Raw genomic sequence first — 23,779 nt, 5'->3', positions numbered from 1 at the left:
CAATATGACTCAACCAGGAAATATGCACATAAACAAAACTATGTGTAGGATAATGAAAACTTTTCTAAGATTGTAAGAATAAAAAAGATATAGAACAAATAAAAACAATAAACTCAAATTTAGATCTAGATATCTGGTTAATAGGTAATATTTAGAATTATTGATGAAATTTAAATATTTTAGATTGAATTCAACCTCCCACTAAGAAAGAGAAGAGAATTCACATTTAAATAAAGTTTAAGTGGCTTTTAGAAATGCTAAAATCTTCTTAGACATTATTTTCTTCTTTCTAAGGAACATAATAAGACAACTGATATTTGTAAAGTGCACCACCTCCTGGTGGGTAAGTAGTGCTCTGACTGTACAGTTTTTTAGACCATACCATAGTGTCAGAAACATATTCATGCATATTTAATATGCATGTAACATCAACTTCTAAGGTCTCCAGCCACATTAAACAGTGCCATTATGTACTTTCAATGAACTACATGAGAGAGATTGAGCATGAGAACTCCCCAATTCATACTTACCCAAGTGTTAACTAAACGGGAAAAAAGCACAGTTGGATAAATCATTAATTAAAGGCCCAGAGAATTTTGTGAATTTTTCCTTCTTTCCTTTTGTGATTTCCATAAATTTGTCTTATTTTCATAACCATGGGTAGACAAAAGAAATGAACTCATAAAAAGTATCAAATGAACCAGGAAAAACATTCCTGAAATGTAAAGCCATGGTTCTAAGATTTCACCAGGAGAAAAAAAAAGGGGTTGACAAAACTCTAAAGGGATGAATGCTACGAAATGAAAATAAATAATTTTCTTATTAAAGGAATTGTTTTCATTTTATAGGTGCCACAGAAGATTTTGGTAAAATTTTTATCAACAAAAATATTTGTGTTTTTCATACATTGGTCAGTCAGTTATGTTTGTCATTAATTTAAATAATTGTTAAGTGGAATAGATGGGGGAGTAGCAACGAATGCAAGTTTGTGTAAGAAACTAAAATGTAAATTGGTTTTTTGTAATCCTTGTGGCATTTTAAATGTACTAGTGTATTACTACTGTTATTAGTTTGCGCTTTGCAATAGTTGTCAATCTGGCAAGAAAAAATAAACATCTCCCTAGTGGAAAATGTAGACTTTGCACATACCAAGAATATAGAGTGGCTGAATTAAGTTGAAAATCAAAGAAAAGTATAAGTTCCATGAAGAATAATAAATAGGATATTTTAAGCTAAGAGTCTCTTAAGTCCATCTTTTCCCAATACGTGAATTTGAGTTTTTGGTGTTTGTTATTTTAGCCCTAGTATCTGATAAAAAGGGAGAGGTATTGAAAATCTATTTTCCTATATATTATTCTAAACTTCTATTTCTTTCTCTGCTGCCTTTTCAGGTACAAGCATGCATTCCTTTTTTTTTTTTTTTTTTTTGGAATTTTTGGAGACAAGGGTCTTGCTCTGCCACCCAGGCTGGTTAGTGGTGATGCCCTCTTGGCTCACTGCAACCTCCACCTCCTGGGTCCCAGCGATTCTTGTGCCTCAGCCTCCCGAGTAGCTGGGAATACAGGTGCACTCCACCATTCTCAGCTAATTTTTTTGAATTTTAGTAGAGACATGGTTTCACCATGTTATCCAGGCTGGTCTCGAACTCCTGCACTCAGGAGATCCACCCGCCTCGGTCTCCCAAAGTGCTTGGATTACAGGTGTGAGCCACCGCACCCAGCCTGCAATCTATAGTCTTTCTAGCTGGGAACAAATTTCAAAGAGAAATGGGCATATATTTTTATATCTATAATGTTTTCAATTTGCCTTATCACTGGAACACTAAAGTAAACATTATTAGCGTTCACCTCTCTTAGACGATTTTAAATAAACTGATTTCTGTCCTTCAAACATATTATCTCATTTATTTCTCACAACCCGGTGAGATAATTGTTTTCTCCCCCCTTTTTTAAACGTTTATTTTAGGTTTCGGGGTACATGTGAAGGTTTATTACGTATGTAAACACGTGTCACGGGGGTTTGTTGTACATATTATTTCATCACCCAGGTATTAAGCCCAGTAATTATGAGGATGGAAATTTGGAAACAGTAGATGGATAGACAGATAGATGATAGATAGATAGATAGATAGATAGATAGATAGATAGATAGATAGATAGATAAAAATAAAAGCAGGAAGGAAGGAAGGGAGGGAGGCAGAGAGGGAGGAAAAAAGGAAGGGAGATACATGCAGATATTTATAGATAACCCTGGTCATGCAATGATCAATAACCACTTTATATAATTTAAAAATATGATGAAGCCTTATGTTTTTCAGGTATTACCTAATTCAAATACTAAATATTTTTATTTAATAAGTCGTGCTTTAGATCTACAAATGTTCTTATTACTAAAGCTGCGTAACAGACTGCGCAGTACTTAGTGTCTTAAGACGATGAATATTTATTTTGTTGATGAATCTGCCATTTTGGCAGGGCTCAATCGAAACAGCTCACCTCTGCTCTCTTTGGCATTAGCTGATGGCAAGGGGAGGGAATTCAAAGGCTTGGTGCTATACCGATCTGAGGGTTCTCGCTCGTATGTCTGACCGTCAGCTGAAGACCTTGGTTCTTCTCCATGTTGATCTCTTTGCGTGGGCAAGTTTTGTCTTCCTCATAGCATAGTGGCTGAGTTTCAAAGTCAAGCGTCCAGAGAGAAAGAAAGAGCCAGGTAGAAGCTATATCCTTTAATAACGTATCCTGGGAAGGCACACAGAGTCATTTCCACCATAGTCACAGGCCTGTCCGCTCTTAAAATCAATTTTTTTACATTTAAGGAAATATAAATCACAGAAAAGTAAAAATTACTTATGGAATGACCAAAGGATTGGAACATATGCAGATTTTTTAATCTTTTTTCCTTTTTGGAAGAAAAATATACCATATCCCAAGCCATTCTTCTTAAGCCTTTGACAACTGGGAATATAACAGAATTGACTTAACATCTGTTGAGCACCTTCTACATGCCAGACTCTGTGGAAGGTGCTGGCAATATATAAAACATAAGTCATACATAAGCTTCTAGATGCTGAAATCTCAGCTCAAAAAACCTGTATTAATCAAACAAGCAATAAATCCTATGAAAAACTTCTCACATAATTTTTATTAATTTGTAGCAAAAATGAATTTCATGCATTCTAGAGTGTCAAGTTATTGAATCCACTAGTGTGGTGGGTAGCCCATTTTGGAACAAAATTCTTCTGCTGAAAAACACTTATTTGGAAAATAAACATAAGATTTTTAAAACATAGAAAAATAGAATCACTTTTTCCCCTGAGAGGAAGTTTGTATAACACATACATTTATGGACCTAACCATCTGAACTTGAGTCTTGTTTTTCCTCTTACCAGGCAACTGTGTGGCCTTTAGCAAGTCACTTAACATCTGAGTCTGTCCCTTCATCTGAAACTGAGCAGTATCATGAATACTACTAAAAACTATTTTCAATAGTTTGGCATATTTTAATGCAGTAGTTAGGCTATTTCATGCTTAGGGTTAGCCTGTTTCCTCTTGTTTTTCTAATTCTAGAAATGCCATGGTTTGATGTGAGAGTTAGATGATAACTCTGCTAGTTAAAATATATATCATACAAAGCAAATAATTTACATTTCTTTGTATAAGTGAGTATTACAGGATATTTCTTGTTTTAAAAACATGACTTTATTTCCCAAATGTTCCAGGTAAGCATTTCAAATGGGAAAACTAGGCTATAAACCTGTTAAATATTTCATTGTTAATTAATATACAAAAGGTCCTACACCAAGGCAGTGAAAGAAATAGGACAACTTAGGACTAGACGACTCCCACTCGTGAGCTTTCATGATTTACAGCGTGCTTCCTCCTGGTGTTCTTCATATTAATGAGTGCAAGTCTTGATACTAAGGGCCAAAAACATCATGCCAGTAATCTACAGTTAAGCTCTTTTCAGCTCTGTAGAAATCTCCCTTTTGGCTTGTGCATGGAACTTGGCAGCTCTGTTTTTAGAACTGTTCGAATTTGGCTTACTGCATCCCTCAGAAGTGGCATATGAGCACTTTATCAGTTTATTCGATATTTTAAGATGCATATCAGCATTGTGTACTAGCACTTGGGAGAGATAATAAATACTTTCCACTCTCCACTCCCAGTTCACTGACTCTATATTTGAGTAATCCGAGAAGGATAAATAAATAAAATTTAAGGATTGGAGAGAAGAAAACACGGAGCCAAATAATCTACACACAAAGTATTACAAGCAGGGATAGAGATGGAGATTGAAAGGTAGCCCGGGGCAAGAATGCCAGGCCTCAAACATAGGATGTTAACTAGTCCAGCTAGCCATAGACACATTATGACTCTCTTCTGTCTACTGAAATGATCAGCAAGTCTATTGATCATAATGTCACCAGCTGTTTCCTTCTTTCTGGTCTCTCCTCCATGTGCTCAGACACCATTGTAGTGTTCATAGATCAACATAATCCTACCTACATTCTCCTGTCCCTGGTTCTGATCATAGCACATTTATCAAGCACCTATCCCTGCACTTGCCTTGCTGGCCACAGTTCTGGCATGAGCACAAGCCACATTTATTTGTGGTCTCTTCAGTACTACTCATTGGAAAATTCAAATCTTACAGGCATTTTGCTCTTGCCTTCTTTCTTGGATGGTAGTGGAGATGCTCAGGCTTGTGGTGAGTCAGTTTTCAGATGTCAATTAAAACAAATTTTTGGAAAGCTCCTGGAAAACAGTGCTTACACAGGTATCACCCAATCAGAAGTCAGTTGCTGATTGAGTTAAACATTAGCAAAAGATTAGTGAAAAGCTCTAATCAGATCAGTTTTTTAAATATAATCACATACACAGACTGAGTCTGGGAGACAATAATGTAACTGTGGAAAAGAATTACTATATAGAGGACTTGCAGAATATCTAGATTATATATTGTAGAAATTAAGATAAAGAATATTTTTAAAATATGTGCTAAAGCATCTTGTTAGTAATTATGGTCATCTTAATATGACTGTCATACCATTTGGGTTTACTGTTTGGAAAAAAGTTGATGACAATTACCAAAACATTATATTTAAGTTGTTAATAATATATAAAAACGTAAAACTCATAGAATTAGGCTTGCATTTCAAAGAACATTGACATTTAAATTTGTTATGATAATTAAGCTATTATTATTTAAAGGCAAAGAGCAAGAGTTAAATAGTTGATTAGGAATAAGGAGGTTTAGGTATTGTTAGGAAATAGAGTAAAATAATAAATTTCAGGTTTTAATCAATCAGATTATCAACATGTTGAGAGATGTTTTCTTTTGCATACATTCTTGAATTGAGGTTTATTTATGATAGGGTTTTAGGTTTGTTATCACATATATTTAAACTTTACTACCCATCTCACTATATTATTGGTTTATTTTGTATATATTCTGAACTCACAGCACATCAAAAATTCAAATATATTAATTGAAAGTAAAACATAGGGAAGAGTTTCTAACATGCATCTGTAAGTATGATTTTCCTTACTTAGTTTCTGGCATAGGTGAGCATATACAGATAATAATCTTGATCATTATATTTTTTATAATTAAACAATGAAGCACATACATAGTAGTAATCATGAGATAATCACATCCCTGGTGTAATTAGCAGGCATAGGACAAAGCCAAGTATCATTAATGCCTTAGAGTATGATTATATTATGATGACTATACCCTGTAGGTTGCCTTAATTTTCACTGTAATATGTGTACTTTTTTAATAAAGAGGTTTTTAAAAAATGAACTTTTCTTTTTATGGAATATCTATTAATAGGCATACTTTGGAATAGTCGGTAAAGTTTACTTATAGTTCAGTAGTTGTTGAAATTTTTCTCTGTGTTCCATAGTTTTGTTTCTCTCTAGACCATATCCACATCAATATACAATAGTCTAAAGAGGTATAAAAATAAATAAGTAAATCAGTATCTTATCTGAATATTTGGAAATTTACAAGGACTAGAATTCAATAAAAATTCAATTAAATTCAGTTAAAAAAACAACTAAGAGTTAATTGATTTCTTTGGCATTTTGGCTATATATTTCCACTCCTAACACAGATAGACATTACCTTTGTTTTTTAATAGCTTGAAATTAAACTGTATTTTAATTTTTTCCATCAAGTCATATGGGCTACATACTAAAAATAATATTAAGTAGTATTAATATATTTGTTGCTATATCTTTATTGTGCTACTTGTCCAGTAACTTTGTTGGGAATTGCCTGATCAATTTAGATGCTTATTTTTGCCCTATCTAAATCAAATGACTGGTTGGCTAACTTGAAATTGGCTTTGTGCATCTTTCAATGATGCCCTTATAAAGACTTATTGCATACAATTAGAATCATTGAAAATGAAGACAGGTGGTTTCTTTTGTAAATGATTATTTCTGTTCATAATGTCAGAGGGATACAGTCTCCAGTACTAACTATAGGCTTACATCTGTGTGTTTCCCAGTGCAACAATGACTATGTGCCTGTGTGTGGCTCCAATGGGGAGAGCTACCAGAATGAGTGTTACCTGCGACAGGCTGCATGCAAACAGCAGAGTGAGATACTTGTGGTGTCAGAAGGATCATGTGCCACAGGTATGTGTGTGATCTTCTTTGAAACCTTCTGCATGGATTCCAAATCCAAAAACTATGTCTTTCATTTCTTGTTATCTCCAAATAAATAATTCAGATTATACATTGACTAGACAAGCCTGTATTGTTTTGTTCAAAACATTTATTATTCTTATTCTTTGTCCTTTTTACATTTCAAATCACTTTTGGAAGAAAGAGGATATCTACCATAAGGACACTGGTAGATTTAAGTACATATGTCATTAAATGAAATACAAGCAGGTTGAATAAAAGTCACATATAATTAGAAATCTAGATAGACTGCCAACGTGTCAAATATGAAGAAACCTGACTATGTATGAATACAGTTGTATTGTTTATTTGTGTTTATTTGTTTTGAACAATAGCATTATCTGCTGGAAGGCAATTTTGCAGGTTTGGGCTCTGAAGTTGACGTCTAATCTTGGCAGCTCTACAAAATGGTCTTCTTACTATTTAGTAGATTTTATTGACTAATGTGTTTGTAATGGACATAATTTCTAATGACATTTCTCATTTCTGACTCAATTAACCTGAGATTCTACAAAGTTTTTTAGTCATGGTTTACCAACCATGCTATAAAGGAAGTAAGAAGAAAGAGTGACTTCATGTGCTCTATAGCTTTTCAAGTTTTCCTTGTGTCTACAGTGGTTGTTAGAGCTTATGCTTTAAAATGGGGAATGCTTTAAAATGGGGCTGAGTTTTCAAGTTAAGCTTGATATCAAAATCACATATATTATGGAGGCTTTAAGGTGCCATGATAGTTCTTAATGGCAAATAAGCATCTTTCTGGAAAGTCATAATTCCTGAGAATTTGGATGATATAAGCATATTCAGGAATAATAACAATGTCATCAAATATAAACTTTCTCTAAAAATAGAAGCAGAGAATAGTGTCATGAAAAGTCTATTTTATTCAAAAGTCCCTCTTAGATAACAGGTATTTCTAATCTAGTGTATGATGTTAAAAGTTATGTGCTAAGTGGCTGGGGCAGGGTGGAAAATGAGCAAAGAGAATAGCCTCACATTCTTTAAAAGATTATCTTAAGCATATTGATTGTTAGTAATTGATAATATCTAAGTTATACCAGTGACTACCCAAGTTTCTGAGAATTAGCAGAAGAAAGAGAATAGTGTCATATCTCATGGCCAATGATGTTTTGTTTTGGTTTTGGTTTGTAAGTAGTCTTTTCTCCTAAGGGATTATTTGCTCAGATGCGAATGTTCTTCATGAAAGGGTGGTCAGGAGGCAAGCTGAGCTGGTACTCCATCTGTTTATTTGCTAAAGCAAACAGGTCATTGATGCTTGGTCTGTGAGTGACAAGTCATGAATAAAACAAACAGCAATATGTGAGAGTCCATGGGCAGCCTTCTCCAATAGGAAAGGAGGAGGACCGGCATGCCGCTCTCGTACTAAGGATGGTGGATATAGAAAGTTTGACAAGGAGCAAACTAATTATGAGGAATCAGTCAGCCATACCAAAGAAATGAGAAATAATACTTTAGGACAAATTGAATAGAAAAAAAGTAAAATCCCAGGAACCAGGAAGGTTGAAGGCAAATACCGTAGAGTATTGAGGAAAGGATTTGCTTTTTCAAGATCAAGATCATGGAGGATATCTGTTCTTTTCTAACAATAGCCACATGAGAATTGGCAGGCAATTGTTACAATAAACAGACCAGAAGTTACGGTTATGGCTGATGAGGCAAAATCTCTCTTTCTTACTTGCCAACCTCCAAGTTCTTGTCAGCGCATATAATCACATTCTCCTGATTCATTCAAGTCTTTCCATTCTAGTCCCTGATGTGCTGGTTATACTATGAAAATAAATACTTAGCCAAGTAGAAAATTTAATCATAATCGAGTAATCCATCTTTAGCTCATTCACATACTTAGATTTCTACAGGATTTAATTAGTAAGCCAGTCTTGCTGAATGCATCTTCCATGGACTTGTAAATCTAAAAGGTTTTTGATCTGAATAATGACGGAGAGAACAAAGTAATTTTGATTAACCAGGTCTGACTGTAAATAAATTGGGGTTCTGACTTTTGATCTGAAAGGGATTCTCATTCTTTTCTTTGTGTATTTCCCATTTATTTTTTAATGCTGTTTGACACTGAATGGAAGTGGCAAGTTGTAAGCTCTAGGAATAATAGGCAGTAGAAGATATAACTTTATATTTATTATATTTCATTGAACTTTTTTTTTTTTTTGTCCAGAGAATGGATTCTTATTGGGAAATCTGCTCAATGGTCTTACCGTCAATTTAACTTTTTGCTTTGTAGGAAATGCATTAACTAGGAGCTCAGATTTAGGTCTAACAGCATGACTTCTTTTCTTAGGTGTTTCTGTCTCACTAATAAGACTTTAGTAGGCTATTTATCATCAGTTGGCCAAGATGACTTATGTAATAGAGAAAAACATTAAAGCCTCCCATAATGATTTCATAATGATGCCATGGACTTAAGTGATCATTTTTCTAAACTATTCCTTCTTTTTTTTCCTGGCTGTTTCATTTGTGTCAAATCTAATATTGTCTTAAGGACCATGCCCCTTGAAGTTTTAGAAATGCATGTGGGAAATACAAGCTAAAATACTACTGGCATTTTTTTCTGATTTTCCCCAATCATATGTATTTATTAGAATACTTGTAGATGAATAGGCAAGATGTTTACTTTACATTTTAATTATTATGTTCCAGACAGTGCTTAAGCATTTAAAATATGCTACTGTGCAGTAAGCCTCAAAATAGCCCAATCGGATAGATATTACTATACGCATCGAATAGAGGAGGAATATGCTTAGCAAGGTTGAATAACATTTCTCTATCACGCAATGAGTAAGGTTTGGAGTTTGTAGCTCCTAAGCCTTTATGCATTTCCCATTATGTTCATATAAGTGTAGCGTGATGAACAACATATTTTCCTTGACTTAAAGAAGTTTATAGGGGAAAATTTAAAAGAAACTATATACATTTAACTAAAATATATTTAGAATGTGTTATCACTGTAATACTACAACCTGTTACTTAGCCCCGAATGAGTATAACTAATACTGAATTAAGCTTTCAAATTAATGCAATCAACTAAAATTTTTGTCTGTGAAAGTATACAAAAAGGAAACTTGACAAACATTAAGCACTCAAGCACTTATCAAGAGATGATGTTGTGATTTATGACAGTCAGTTTAGTTGGTAGGAATATTCTAATATCAACATGAATTCATCAGTCTTTCTTGGTCTATTATCATTAAACAGTCAATTCTTATGATTAAAATCCTTGTTTGATTCTACATTTCCTAAGAATAATTTTTATCATAAATTATTTTACCAATTAACTTGCCTTTAAGGAAAAGATATGCTGGTCCAAAGACATACGTCCTGTCACATTAATAGTTAATTGATTACTTGACATTCTAATATAATAGTGTTAGACCCTATAAATTTAGTTAATGTGGGCCTCCAACAAGACTGACAGTTCAAACTACTGCTCCTTCATGGTACTGCTAATGCCAATACATGACAAAAAGGAGGGCTGCTGGGAAGGCCTTCCTTCTTCCATATTTGTCAGCCTTCTGTGGATTTTCATACACCATGCCTCTTTCTATGTGGTGCTTCTCAATAAAGAATCATGGAAGCAAACAAGTAAAAGTAATGTTTTATTTTAATTGGACCATAAATTCTTAAGAGTGGCATTTGGTATAAGTCTTGAACCCTGGGTGAGATTTCACTGTGGGATGAGGGCACATCAGGCAGAGAATATTAATATTAATCTTTTTTCCCTGTATTAACATTAAAATACATAACCAAATGTATTGTGAACAAACAAAAATGGAAAGTCAGAAGGAAGATGATGTCTACACTTAAGAAGTAGAAGCAGATGGAATCGTAATGGTTTTGATTTCAACTTGAAATTTTGCGTGTTTCTGGGAACAACTTTCCCAGAAATAGACAACTTTGACCAATTGTAATTAATGGAAGGAAGGGGAGAGAAGAAGTGGTGAAAGAAAAATCCAGAAGAGGAAGTATGATTTTTTCTGCAAGAATCATTTAGTGAATATCTGACTTTAAGCACAAAGGCAAAAATTAAGCTCTCTTCTACTGACTTCAAAAACAAAGGATGATTTGACACAGATGGAATCATCCACAATTGTGGTATTCGTAAAACATATCAACACCCATATAAAATATATTTCTTTTTAAACTGCTTTTCTCTTTGTTCATATGCAATTTCCAAGAATATAAGCCTTAATTATGGGTTTATTTGCGACACGCATTAGACTATTTAATTTCTGAAACTTACTTATTGTTACAAGCATCTCATTTTTAATACTTTATTTTGCTAAGGGCACCAAATCCAGCCTGTCAAGATTAGGAATTTTTCATAGCTGAGATTAGGAAATTTTCCAAACTGGGCAATAATGTTTTCATAAGCTTTGGAATAAAAATGATGGATAATTTATTTTAGAAGTTACATTAATAGATATTAAATTAAATTGATGTGATTGTACATTTTTGAATTAAATATTAGTAATTTTCTCAAACATTATTGCAGTATTAAACTAAGAAAATAAACTTGAGCTTAAAAAGTCATAAATATTTTTGAATATGTTTTACTAGCAAATATAATTTTTCCCCCCACAGATGCAGGATCAGGATCTGGAGATGGAGGTAGGAGTTGCCTTTTTACATATTTGAAGAATTACTGGTGAATATTATTATGTATATTTACTTACGTATGTTCCATTTCAGATATTTAAGACAAATTCATATTTTGCATTTTAGGAAAGATGAAAACATAAAAAATTGTCACCATATTAAGTACATGTATATACCATGCAAATTATTTGGCATACTTATGAATCATACTCTATCTCCAGTTAACCTTCCTTGTTCATTTGTTTGTTTGTTTGTAAGTTATCTTTGATATGGATAGGCATAATGTAAAAACTTCTTTTTTTTTATTATTATACTTCAGGTTTTAGGTACATGTGCACAATGTGCAGGTTTGTTACATATGTATCCATGTGCCGTGTTGGTGTGCTGCACCCATTAACTCATCATTTAGCATTAGGTATATCTCCTAATGCTGTCCCTCCCCCGTCCCCGCAACCCACAACAGTCCCCAGAGTGTGATGATCCTCCTTCCTGTGTCCATGAGTCTCATTGTTCAATTCCCACCTATGAGTGAGAACATGTGGTGTTTGTTTTTTTGTCCTTGCGATAGTTTACTGAGAATGATGTTTTCCAGTTTCATCCATGTCCCTACAAAGGACATGAACTCATCATTTTTTTATGGCTGCATAGTATTCCATGGTGTATTGTGCCACATTTTCTTAATCCAGTCTATCGTTGTTGGACATTTGGGTTGGTTCCACGTCTTTGCTATTGTGAATAGTGCCGCAATAAACATATGTGTGCATGTGTCTTTATAGCAGCATGATTTATAGTCCTTTGAGTATATACCCAGTAATGGCATGGCTGGGTCAAATGGTATTTCTAGTTCTAGATCCCTGAGGAATCGCCACACTGACTTCCACAATGGTTGAACTAGTTTACAGTCCCACCAACAGTGTAAAAGTGTTCCTATTTCTCCACATCCTCTCCAGCACCTGTTGTTTCCTGACTTTTTAATGATCACCATTCTAACTGGTGTGAGATGGTATCTCATTGTGGTTTTGATTTGCATTTCTCTGATGGCCAGTGATGATGAGCATTTTTTCATGTGTTTTTTGGCTGCATAAATGTCTTCTTTTGAGAAGTGTCTGTTCATGTCCTTCACCCACTTTTTGATGGGGTTGTTTGTTTTTTGCTTGTAAATTTGTTTGAGTTCATTGTAGATTCTGGATATTAGCCCTTTGTCAGATGAGTAGGTTGCAAAAATTTTCTCCCATTCTGTAGGTTGCCTGTTCACTCTGATGGTAGTTTCTTTTTCTGTGCAGAAGCTCTTTAGTTTGATTAGATCCCATTTGTCAATTTTGGCTTTTGTTGCCATTGCTTTTGGTGTTTTGGACATGAAGTCGTTGCCCACGCCTATGTCCTGAATGGTATTGCCTAGGCTTTCTTCTAGGGTTTTTATGGTTTTAGGTCTAACATGTAAGTCTTTAATCCATCTTGAATTAATTTTTGTATAAGGCGTAAGGAAGGGATCCAGTTTCAGCTTTCTACATATGGCTAGCCAGTTTTCCCAGCACCATTTATTAAACAGGGAATCCTTTCCCCATTGCTTGTTTTTGTCAGGTTTGTCAAAGATCAGATAGTTGTAGATATGCGGCATTATTTCTGAGGGCTGTATTCTGTTCCATTGATCTATGTCTCTGTTGTGGTACCAGTACCATGCTGTTTTGGTTACTGTAGCCTTGTAGTATAGTTTGAAGTCAGGTAGCGTGATGCCTCCAGCTTTGTTCTTTTGGCTTAGGATTGACTTGGCGATGCGGGCTCTTTTTTGGTTCCATATGAACTTTAAAGTAGTTTTCTCCAATTCTGTGAAGAAAGTCATTGGTAGCTTGATGGGCATGGCATTGAATCTATAAATTACCTTGGGCAGTATGGCCATTTTCACGATATTGATTCTTCCAACCCATGAGCATGGAATGTTCTTCCATTTGTTTGTATCCTCTTTTATTTCATTGAGCAGTGGTTTGAAGTTCTCCTTGAAGAGGTCCTTCACATCCCTTGTAAGTTGGATTCCTAGGTATTTTATTCTCTTTGAAGCAATTGTGAATGGGAGTTCACTCAGGATTTGGCTCTCTGTTTGTCTGTGATTGGTGTACAAGAATGCTTGTGATTTTTGTACATTGATTTTGTATCCTGAGACTTTGCTGAAGTTGCTAATCAGCTTAAGGAGATTTTGGGCTGAGACAATGGGGTTTTCTAGATATACAATCATGTCATCTGCAAACAGGGACAATTTGACTTCCTCTTTTCCTAATTGAATACCCTTTATTTCCTTCTCCTGCCTGATTGCCCTGGCCAGAACTTCCAGCACTATGTTGAATAGGAGTGGTGAGAGAGGGCATCCCTGTCTTGTGCCAGTTTTCAAAGGGAATGCTTCCAGTTTTTGCCCATTCAGTATGATATTGGCTGTGGGTTTGTCATAGATAGCTCTTATGATTTTGAGATACGTCCCATCAATACCTAATTTATTGAGAGTTTTTAGCATGAAGGGTTGTTGAATTTTGTCAAAGGCCTTTTCTGCATTTATTGAGATAATCATGTGGTTTTTGTCTTTGGTTCTGTTTATATGCTGGATTACATTTATTGATTTGAGTATGTTGAACCAGCCTTGCATCCCAGGGATGAAGCCCACTTGATCATGGTGTATAAGCTTTTTGATGTGCTGCTGGATTCGGTTTGCCAGTATTTTATTGAGGATTTTTGCATCAATGTTCATCAAGGATATTGGTCTGAAATTCTCTTTTTTGGTTATTTCTCTGCCAGGCTTTGGTATCAGGACAATGCTGGCCTCATAAAATGTGTTAGGGAGGATTCCCTCTTTTTCTATCAATTGGAATAGTTTCAGAAGGAATGGTACCAGTTCCTCCTTGTACCTCTGGTAGAATTCGGCTGTGAATCCATCAGGTCCTGGACTCTTTTTGGTTGGTAAGCTATTGATTATTGCCACAATTTCAGAACCTGTTATTGGTCTATTCAGAGATTCAACTTCTTCCTGGTTTAGTCTTGGGAGGGTGTATTTGTCGAGGAATTTATCCATTTCTTCTAGATTTTCTAGTTTATTTGCATAGAGGTGTTTGTAGTATTCTCTGATGGTAGATTGTATTTCTGTGGGATCGGTGGTGATATCCCCTTTTTCATTTTTTATTGCATCCATTTGATTCTTCTCTCTTTTCTTCTTTATTAGTCTTGCTAGCAGTCTATCAATTTTGTTGATCTTTTCAAAAAACCAGCTCCTGGATTCATTAATTTTTTGAAGGGTTTTTTATGTCTCTATTTCCTTCAGTTCTGCTCTGATTTTAGTTATTTCTAGCCTTCTGCTAGCTTTTGAATGTGTTTGCTCTTGCTTTTCTAGTTCTTTTAATTGTGATGTTAGGGTGTCAATTTTGGATCTTTCCTGCTTTCTCTTGTGGGCATTTAGTGCTATAAATTTCCCTCTACACACTGCTTTGAATGTGTCCCAGAGATTCTGGTATGTTGTGTCTTTGTTCTCGTTGGTTTCAAAGAACATCTTTATTTCTGCCTTCATTTCATTATGTACCCAATAGTCATTCAGGAGCAGGTTGTTCAGTTTCCATGTAGTTGAGTGGTTTTGAGTGAGTTTCTTAATCCTGAGTTCTAGTTTGATTGCACTGTGGTCTGAGAGACAGTTTGTTATAATTTCTGTTCTTTTACATTTGCTGAGGAGAGCTTTACTTCCAACTATGTGGTCAATTTTGGAATAGGTGTGGTGTGGTGCTGAAAAAAATGTATATTCTGTTGTTTTGGGGTGGAGAGTTCTGTAGATGTCTATTAGGTCCACTTTGTGCACAGCTGAGTTCAATTCCTGGATATCCTTGTTAACTTTCTGTCTCATTGATCTGTCTAATGTTGACAGTGGGGTGTTAAAATCTCCCATTATTATTGTGTGGGAGTTTAAGTCCCTTTGTAGGTCACTCAGGACTTGCTTTATGAATCTGGGTACTCCTGTGTTGGGTGCATATATATTTAGGATAGTTAGTTCTTCTTGTTGAATTGATCCCTTTACCATTATGTAATGGCCTTCTTTGTCTCTTTTGATCTTTGTTGGTTTAAAGTCTATTTTATCAGAGACTAGGATTGCAACCCCTGCCTTTTTTTGTTTTGCATTTGCTTGATCTTCCTCCATCCCTTTATTTTGAGTCTATGTGTGTCTCTGCATGTGAGATGGGTTTCCTGAATACAGCACACTGATGGGTCTTGACTCCTTATCCAGTTTGCCAGTCTGTGTCTTTTAATTGGAGCATTTAGCCCATTTACATTTAAAGTTAATATTGTTATGTGTGAATTTGGTCCTGTCATTATGATGTTAGTTGGTTATTTTGCTCATTAGTTGATGCAGTTTCTTCCTAGCCTCGATGGTCTTTACAATTTGGCATGTTTTTGCAGTGGCTGGTACCGGTTGTTCCTTTCCATGTTTAGTGCTTCCTTCAGGAGCTCTTTTAGGGCAGGCCTAGTGGTGACAAAATCACTCAGCGTTTGCTTGTGTGTAAAGTATTTTATTTCTCCTTCACTTATGAAGCTTATTTTGGCTGGATATGAAATTCTGGGTTGAAAATTCTTTTCTTTAAGAATGTTGAATATCGGCCCCCACTCTCTTCTGGCTTGTAGAGTTTCTGCCGAGATATCAGCTGTTAGTCTGATGGGCTTCCCTTTGTGGGTAACCCGACCTTTCTCTCTGGCCGCCCTTAACATTTTTTCCTTCATTTCAACTTTGGTGAATCTGACAATTATGTGTCTTGGAGTTGCTCTTCTCGAGGAGTATCTTTGTGGCGTTCTCTGTATTTCCTGAATCTGAATGTTGGCCTGCCTTGCTAGATTGGGGAAGTTCTCCTGGATAATATCTTGCAGAGTGTTTTCCAACTTGGTTCCATTCTCCCCATCATTTTCAGGCACACCAGTCAGACGTAGGTTTGGTCTTTTCACATAGTCCCAAATTTCTTGGAGGCTTTGTTTGTTTCTTTTTATTCTTTTTTCTCTAAACTTCCCTTCTCGCTTCATTTCATTCATTTCATCTTCCATCACTGATACCCTTTCTTCCAGTTGATCGCATCGGCTCCTGAGGCTTCTGCAATCTTCGCGTAGTTCTCAAAACTTGGCTTTCAGCTCCATCAGCTCCTTTAAGCCCTTCTCTCCATTGGTTATTCTAGTTATCCATTCATCTAATTTTTTTTCAAAGTTTTTAACTTCTTTGCTGTTGTTTTGAGTTTTCTCCCGTAGCTCAGAGAAGTTTGATCGTCTGAAGCCTTCTTCTCTCAACTCATCAAAGTCATTCTCCATCCAGCTTTGTTCCGTTGCTGGTGAGGAACTGCGTTCCTTTGGAGGAGGAGAGGTGCTCTGCTTTTTAGAGTTTCCAGTTTTTCTGCTCTGTTTTTTCCCCATCTTTGTGGTTTTATCTACTTTTGGTCTTTGATGATGGTGATGTACAGATTGGTTTTTGGTGTGGATGTCCTTTCTGTTTGTTAGTTTTCCTTGTACCAGACAGGACTGTCAGCTGCAGGTCTGTTGGAGTTTGTTAGAGGTCCACTCCAGACCGTGTTTGGCTGAGTGTCAGCAGCGGTGGCTGCAGAACAGTGGATTTTCGTGAGACCACAAATTCAGCTGTCTGATAGTTCCTCTGGAAGTTTTGTCTCAGAGGAGTTACCTGGCCGAGTGAGGTGTCAGTCTGTCCCTACTGGGGGGTGCCTCCCAGTTAGGCTGCTTGGGGGTCAGGGACCCACTTTAGGAGGCAGTCTGTCCGTTCTCAGATCTCCAGCTGCATGCTGGGAGAACCACTACTCTCTTCAAAGCTGTCAGACAGGGACATTTAAGTCTGCAGAGGTTCCTGCTGAATTTTTGTTTGTCTGTGCCCTGCCCCCAGAGGTGGAACCTACAGAGGCAGGCAGGCCTCCTTGAGCTGTGGTGGGCTCCACCCAGTTGGAGCTTCCTGGCTGCTTTGTTTACCTAAGCAAGCCTGGGCAATGGCGGGTGCCCCTCCCCCAGCCTCGCTGCCGCCTTGCAGTTTGATCTCAGACTGCTGTGCTAGCAATCAGTGAGATTCCATGGGCATAGGACCCTCCTAGCCAGGTGCAGGACACAATCTCCTAGTGTGCTGTTTTCCAAGCCCGTTGGAAAAGCGCAGTATTAGGGTGGGACTGACCCGATTTTCCAGGTGCCATCTGTTACCCCTTTCTTTGACTAGGAAAGGGAACTCCCTGACCCCTTGCACTTCCCGAGTGAGGCAATGCCTGGCCCTGCTTCCGCTGGCACACAGTGCGCTGCACTGACTGTCCTGCACCCACTGTTTGGCACTCCCTAGTGAGATGAACCCGGTACCTCAAACAGAAATGCAGAAATCACCCGTCTTCTGTGCCGCTCACCCTGGGAGCTGTAGACCGGAGCTGTTCCTTTTCGGCCGTCTTGGCTCCGTAAGTCGGCATAATGTAAAAACTTCGGAAGAGAAGCATGTAAGCATATTTGGTAGGGAAGAAAGAATTCATGAAGAAATCATTTAAATATTGGATTTTTAAATATATGACACTGCTCTCAATTACTAGGTGCTAATAGGACATACATAACCTACCATATAGACAAGGTTTTAATTATCAGATTTATAATTTGAAACTGAAGGAACTTTAGTTCATAAAAGTGAAAAAGATAAAATTAAGTCCAATGAAAGTAAAATATTATCTTTGCTTCCTTGATTAAATCTATAGTTATTTTTACTAAAGTATGATATATGTTCCCATTATTTAGTTTTGTTTAGGGAGGTATATAAGATGAGAGAGAGAGAGAGAGAGAGAAACTTTAAAAGTTTGATCTAATGTACTTACTACCAAATAAAGATTTTACCTATAGATTGAAACTAAATTGTAAATGTCCCAAATACTTTTACCAATGAAATTCAAACAAAATTAGACTTTTATACACACAAAGCAAAACAAAACACAACCTATATATAATTTCAAGATTAAGAAAAACAAAACAAATAAAAACATTCTCTCAAGACCTTGCTTCAGTTATGTAAAATAATTAAATGTGCTATTCCAAGTTGATTTTAGTTTTTAAATATAGAATTTGATGAAAGATAAGTAAAAGCAGGCCTTAGGTTCAGGGTGGCAGATATTTAATGCACCCTTTATCTAGTTCAGGAAACACTTGAGAGATTTATCAAGTTTCCTTATGTAATGAAAGGTTTAACTAGTTCAAATAAGCAATACCCAGAGAACATAGTTAGAGCAGCATATTGGAGCACTTTTTTTTTTTTCATAAAGACTAAAACTGAACAGCAGCAGATTGAAACACAATTTTCTTTCCTAAAGACTAAAACTGAACAGCAGTCAAGACTCAAGCATAGAATATGTTTCGATGTCACATGATGTTGTACAGTGCTTTGATGTCTGGACAGTCTTTCTCTACTTCTAATAAAGTTTTTCCTAGCTGATTAATATAGTATTCCCAAGAAAGCTTCCCTAGAGGTTTTGAGAATAAGACCTTAGAATAACATATTAAATCTTAAAGAAAAAAAAAAGACAGGGATAAAAGGCAGTTCCTTCAGTAGATGTTTTACCATGGGAATATTATTATTAAGAAATCAATTAACTTTTAAAAATGTTGCTTTTGTAAGGAAATAGTTTCTATGCAGAAAATATACAGAAAATTCTGTATATTTTCTAGCTGTTTAGTTTTATATGTAAACTACCTAATTTTGCAAATATTGTGCTGAGACTGAACTGTTCCACTGTTTACCCACCAGTCTTGTTAATTTTCTAGCATCTTTAAAGACAAAATAAAACATACCAAGAATGTCTTCATTTCTCTTTCTGTTAAAGCATCATCATTTAGTTTTTTCTGCTTGACTGTCGTATCATACTATACATCATATCTTTATTTTTCTAACAATAAGATGTGAACTTTGCTTCACGTACTAGTTTCTAGTTTTCATTCATTGTTATTAGCACGTGCAAATGAAAGTGAAGTCAAACTCACTCTTCCCTGTTGCATTTTATATTAAAATCTTTGGTTCATTATGTTGTCTTGTGATCTGAATAAGACATTTTTTCAGGAAATAATTTTAATCTCATGAATATGACGTGTATAACTTATACCATATGAGTGAAACATCACTTGGAAACCACTTTATTTTCTTTCTCTTTTTCTGTTTTTTAATCACTCTTCCTTTCAGTTAGAGGTGCTTCATAGTAACTTGGAGAAAACAAAAACAACTTCCAATGTTTGCTTTAGAAAAAAGCATATAACACATTTATTTCTGAGCTTATTCTTTTAAATAACTGCAGTTCTGAAAATTGTGCTGATGAGTATTTGCTCCTAATTGCATACAATTTTTAAAATTAGAGACTGATCAGGTTTTTCTCAACAGAACTGCTTGTTTTTCTAGTCTACATGTTACTTTGCTCTGTGAGACTATTAGTTTTAATTTTCTTTAAATTCTTTATTAGGGGATGCCAAAAATGCTTAGTAACTAAAACCTAAAAACCTAGTTTAGAATGACATGCACAAATTCTGTTCACATATCCATTGGGTTGTAATCTTAAGATATATTTGACTTGCTATCTCTCTTACACAGATGATAGACGTTCGTCTGTATTTTTGTAGAGTTCGTATTACCAAGGTATTAAGAGGCCGGAATCAGCTTCCTTTATTTTTGGATAAAGCAAAAGTGATTGAATAACTTGTAATTGTTTGGCTAATCCAACAATTGTAACTAGTGATTGTTCTAACTAATCTCTATATAACATATTCTCAGTAATGTGAATTTAATTAATAATTGGGTTTACTTGGCAAGCACTTTGTATGGTTAATAGTTGTTTTCTAATTTCTTATTTTAACAAAAGTTAATATAATTCCAAAATGGAGTACATTGGACAAAAGAGTGAAGTGAACAAATTTACTTGTTAAACATTTATCATGTGTGACTATCATAAATGATATCATTAAACCTACAAATCTAAAATCATGTAAAAATATATCAACTATTACTTTTTAAAAATTGTCCTATATTTTAGCATGAATGAATATTACATTAGTAATGAAAATTAGACCTGATTATTCTAAAAATAATTTAAGCTTAACCCATTTGCACAAGGGTATATCTGTCATTTACTGCATTTGAGAGAACATTTTTACTACAATATAAAAGGGACATAAAGGTTTTATAAAAATTATTTTAACTTGTTATTGTACATTTTATAGGGAGTTCTAAAATCTTTAACTATCGACCTATTTATTCAGCTGAAAAAATTCAAACGGTTAACTGTATTGAGATAAAACACGTTTACCGTGTTTCCAACATGATCCACAGAGATACATTCTCTCCTAAAGGTAGTTTGTAGAGTAATAAGATACAAATACTTCATACAAATCTTAACGTTTGGCTGTCCCATTTCAGTGACTGCATCCTCTTCTTTTAGTGTTTAAGAAAACTCATTAATACAAAAGATAATTTTGTATTATTAGTTTTGAACATAGGACCCGCCGTTTATGGCACTGTGTTTTCGAACAAAAACGTTTGTTTTGAAAGGCATCTACATCAAATAAACTTGTTGGATAGATTCACACCTGACAAAAAAAAATTCAAGATAAACTACAACTGTGAATTGTGCTACAGGGAGGTAATATGTGGTCCAAATTCCAAAGAATTTGAGAAAGTGATAGAAAGAAAACGATTGGTGTTTCAAGTACTTATATATGGAAGTTTAATGTTGTAAATAAGAAAACGGGTGTGTGTAGGAGGGATAATAACCTCTTATCCACCCACAGACTTCCTTAAGCAACAAATACTGCGGGAAGAAAAAGTATTAAAGGTGCCTCCTCTCAAAATTCAGAGGTGTGTGGGTGGTTAAAGAATAATTTTTAACCCCTGCTTTTCTCTATAAGTCTTTCAGACATATTATAAAGACAATGCTATGAATATCTCTATTACTGTTTTTTTAAAAAATATTTATGTATTGCTTAGATTTTTGTTAGACTCTGAAAAATAAATAAGTCTGGTGAAATTAAAACCATATTTTAACTATCAAAATAATTATAAATGTATTATCCTGCTGTACATGAGCAGAATCCACAGTTAAATTTTAATATCATCTTATGGGAAGTTGTATGATAATGTTTATAGAAATAAAATTTAAGATACACAGCATAGATACAATAAGTATATTTTTATTTCAGGAGATAAAAGGAAGCACAGGACTTACTATACAATTTATATATTTATATACAATTTTAAGATAATTCTTTAATAGGTTATTGTTGGATATGTACAAGTCAAATTAAACTTATGTCTATTATTTGTATAAAAAGCCTTATTTTTATGTGAATTATCCAGATAATTGTTGTTATGATAAGTTTGGTGTAGAAAATCAGTTGACATATGGTTTTTATTTAATGAAAAAATTCCAGTACAAATTATTTTCATATAACGTTACTAAAGATGTCCATAATTAAGGCATTTGCTTCATATACATATTGGATAGAACAAGAAAGGTTTACATGGCAACACATTGTAGATCTTGGGCTGCTATTTCTGACTATGTGAACTGCTAAAAACTGGCAAAAATATTTTAAGAACTTTGAAACTTGGAGATAATTTTTTAAAAATCCTTGTCTTTCTAATGTGGATTTTATAATATTTAGTAATTTGGTTGACTTGAAGGAAGCTAATACTATAACCTAGGTATTTTTGCAAGATTTCTGGGGCTGTAAAGATGAATATGACACATTCTTTACACTCAAGGAGATTACATGTAAATTCTCTTCTGAGCACACAATGGAAAAAATTATGATTCTAATTATGAAAAGAAAATTATTCCTCTGCAGAAATAAAATGTTAAATATACTGTAAATAACAAGGAATTGAATATTTATTCCATAAAATATGCTTGTAAAAGGCTAAGTAATTTTCCCTTCCATGTTGCTGTACTAATTCCCTCTCCAACCAGCATACCTTTTCCACTTCTCCACTATCATGGTCAAAGTCTGGCAAATGCAACATACTCAAAGTCTGGCAAACAAAACATACAGCTCATCTTGGTTGTATGTTTTGTTCCCCGCACCAAGCGCTTGGGCTCACATTACAGCCAAAGTCTGACAGGTGTCAATTGTAAGCAACTTCTGCTGAAATACTGATTTAATAAAGAAATTCTACCAAGCATGACAAGTCTGAAATTCTTCCCAAGCAGTATATATGGGAAGAAAGCAGAAACTATCCTCTTTTTGCTCTGCCACACCTGAGAGCTGCTGTTCTGCTGGAGATGAGCGTATAGCCATCTGGATTTCAGTTGAAATCTTATCTCAGCTCTTCTTAGGTTGAAATCCATCTTGCTTTCTCTTTATCTAAAAGAAGAACAATATTACAATGGAGTAATGAAATAGAGATAGAATGAATGAGGACCATGTAATGGGTAACAAAATTGGAAAAATATAAAAAGCAAACAGAAGGAGGAAAATAAAGTGAGAATGATGGAAAATGAAAAGGGAGGAGAAAGGGACCTTTGTTATCAGCATGGCTATAGTTTGTTTTCACACATGAATACGCTTTTACAAATAAAAATCACTTTTTTGCTTCCAATAGAGCAGTAATAGCTCTCCAAATTTCTGCACATTGCTTAAGAATGTGAAATAGATGCTACAAACTTTTGTCTGAATCATCCATATGGGTTTTTAAAAACTATATATAGGAAAAGAAAGTTAATCATTATGTGTAGTATGATAGAAATGGCTTTGGATTATGAATCAGGAGATTTGCATTCTAGATTTTTAGCTGACTTGAAGAATGCCTATTTGATTTTTACTCTCAGTTTCCTGGGAGATTCATTTATTTTATCAGTGAAACAATAATATGTATCTATAGGAAAGATGATTAAAGTAAAGTAATGCAAATAACTTTGAACTCCAAAAAATTCAAAATGAATTTAAAAGAATTTATGTTACCTTTGTTCTTTATTCTCATATACTCTAAGAATGTAATTTCCCTGAAGGGTTTAATTAGAATTTTGAATCTTTTAATTAGTGATTTTAAGTCCATGGCTTAATAGTATTGATGCTGGGATAGTAATAACTCTAAGAATCCAATACAGTTGCCAGTATTTAGAAGATACAGCTAGCTCTGACTCCTGAAAGGAAGTGAAATCACTGTGTTAATACACATAATGGAAGATAAATGCATCTAGAGGAAATGCAGTTACACAAGATAGGTAAGAAATAAGGAATAATGTTTAAAATTTCAAAACGGTACATAATTATTCTTAAAACTACAGTGGCAGGCATATTGCCCCTATAGCAAACCAATAAAGAAGAAATAGTGAGTCACAATGTAGGAGATTCTGTATACTTACAAGAAAGAATGTTTGTGAGGGCACTAAGCATTGCAAAATATTTCTTAGGGAATTAAACTTTTTAGAAAGAGATTCTTTTAAAATTGATGGGAA

At 34.8% G+C, this 23,779-nt stretch overlaps 1 protein-coding gene across 1 annotated transcript in view; it reads left to right on the top strand.

The window, feature by feature from the left end:
- Positions 1-23,779, top strand: part of TMEFF2 (transmembrane protein with EGF like and two follistatin like domains 2) — a 254,885-nt gene that overhangs the window by 4,717 nt on the left and 226,389 nt on the right. Inside the window, exons 3-4 of the mRNA XM_003253871.4 lie at positions 6,518-6,647; positions 11,307-11,333. Coding sequence (XP_003253919.2) covers positions 6,518-6,647; positions 11,307-11,333 — 157 coding nt within the window. The remainder of the gene's footprint in view (positions 1-6,517; positions 6,648-11,306; positions 11,334-23,779) is intronic.

Source organism: Nomascus leucogenys, chromosome 22a, assembly GCF_006542625.1.
Source record: "Nomascus leucogenys isolate Asia chromosome 22a, Asia_NLE_v1, whole genome shotgun sequence".
NCBI classification, from domain to species: domain Eukaryota; kingdom Metazoa; phylum Chordata; class Mammalia; order Primates; family Hylobatidae; genus Nomascus; species Nomascus leucogenys.
Note: the sequence above shows the minus strand (reverse complement) of the source record. Positions and strands in the feature narration are given on the sequence as shown.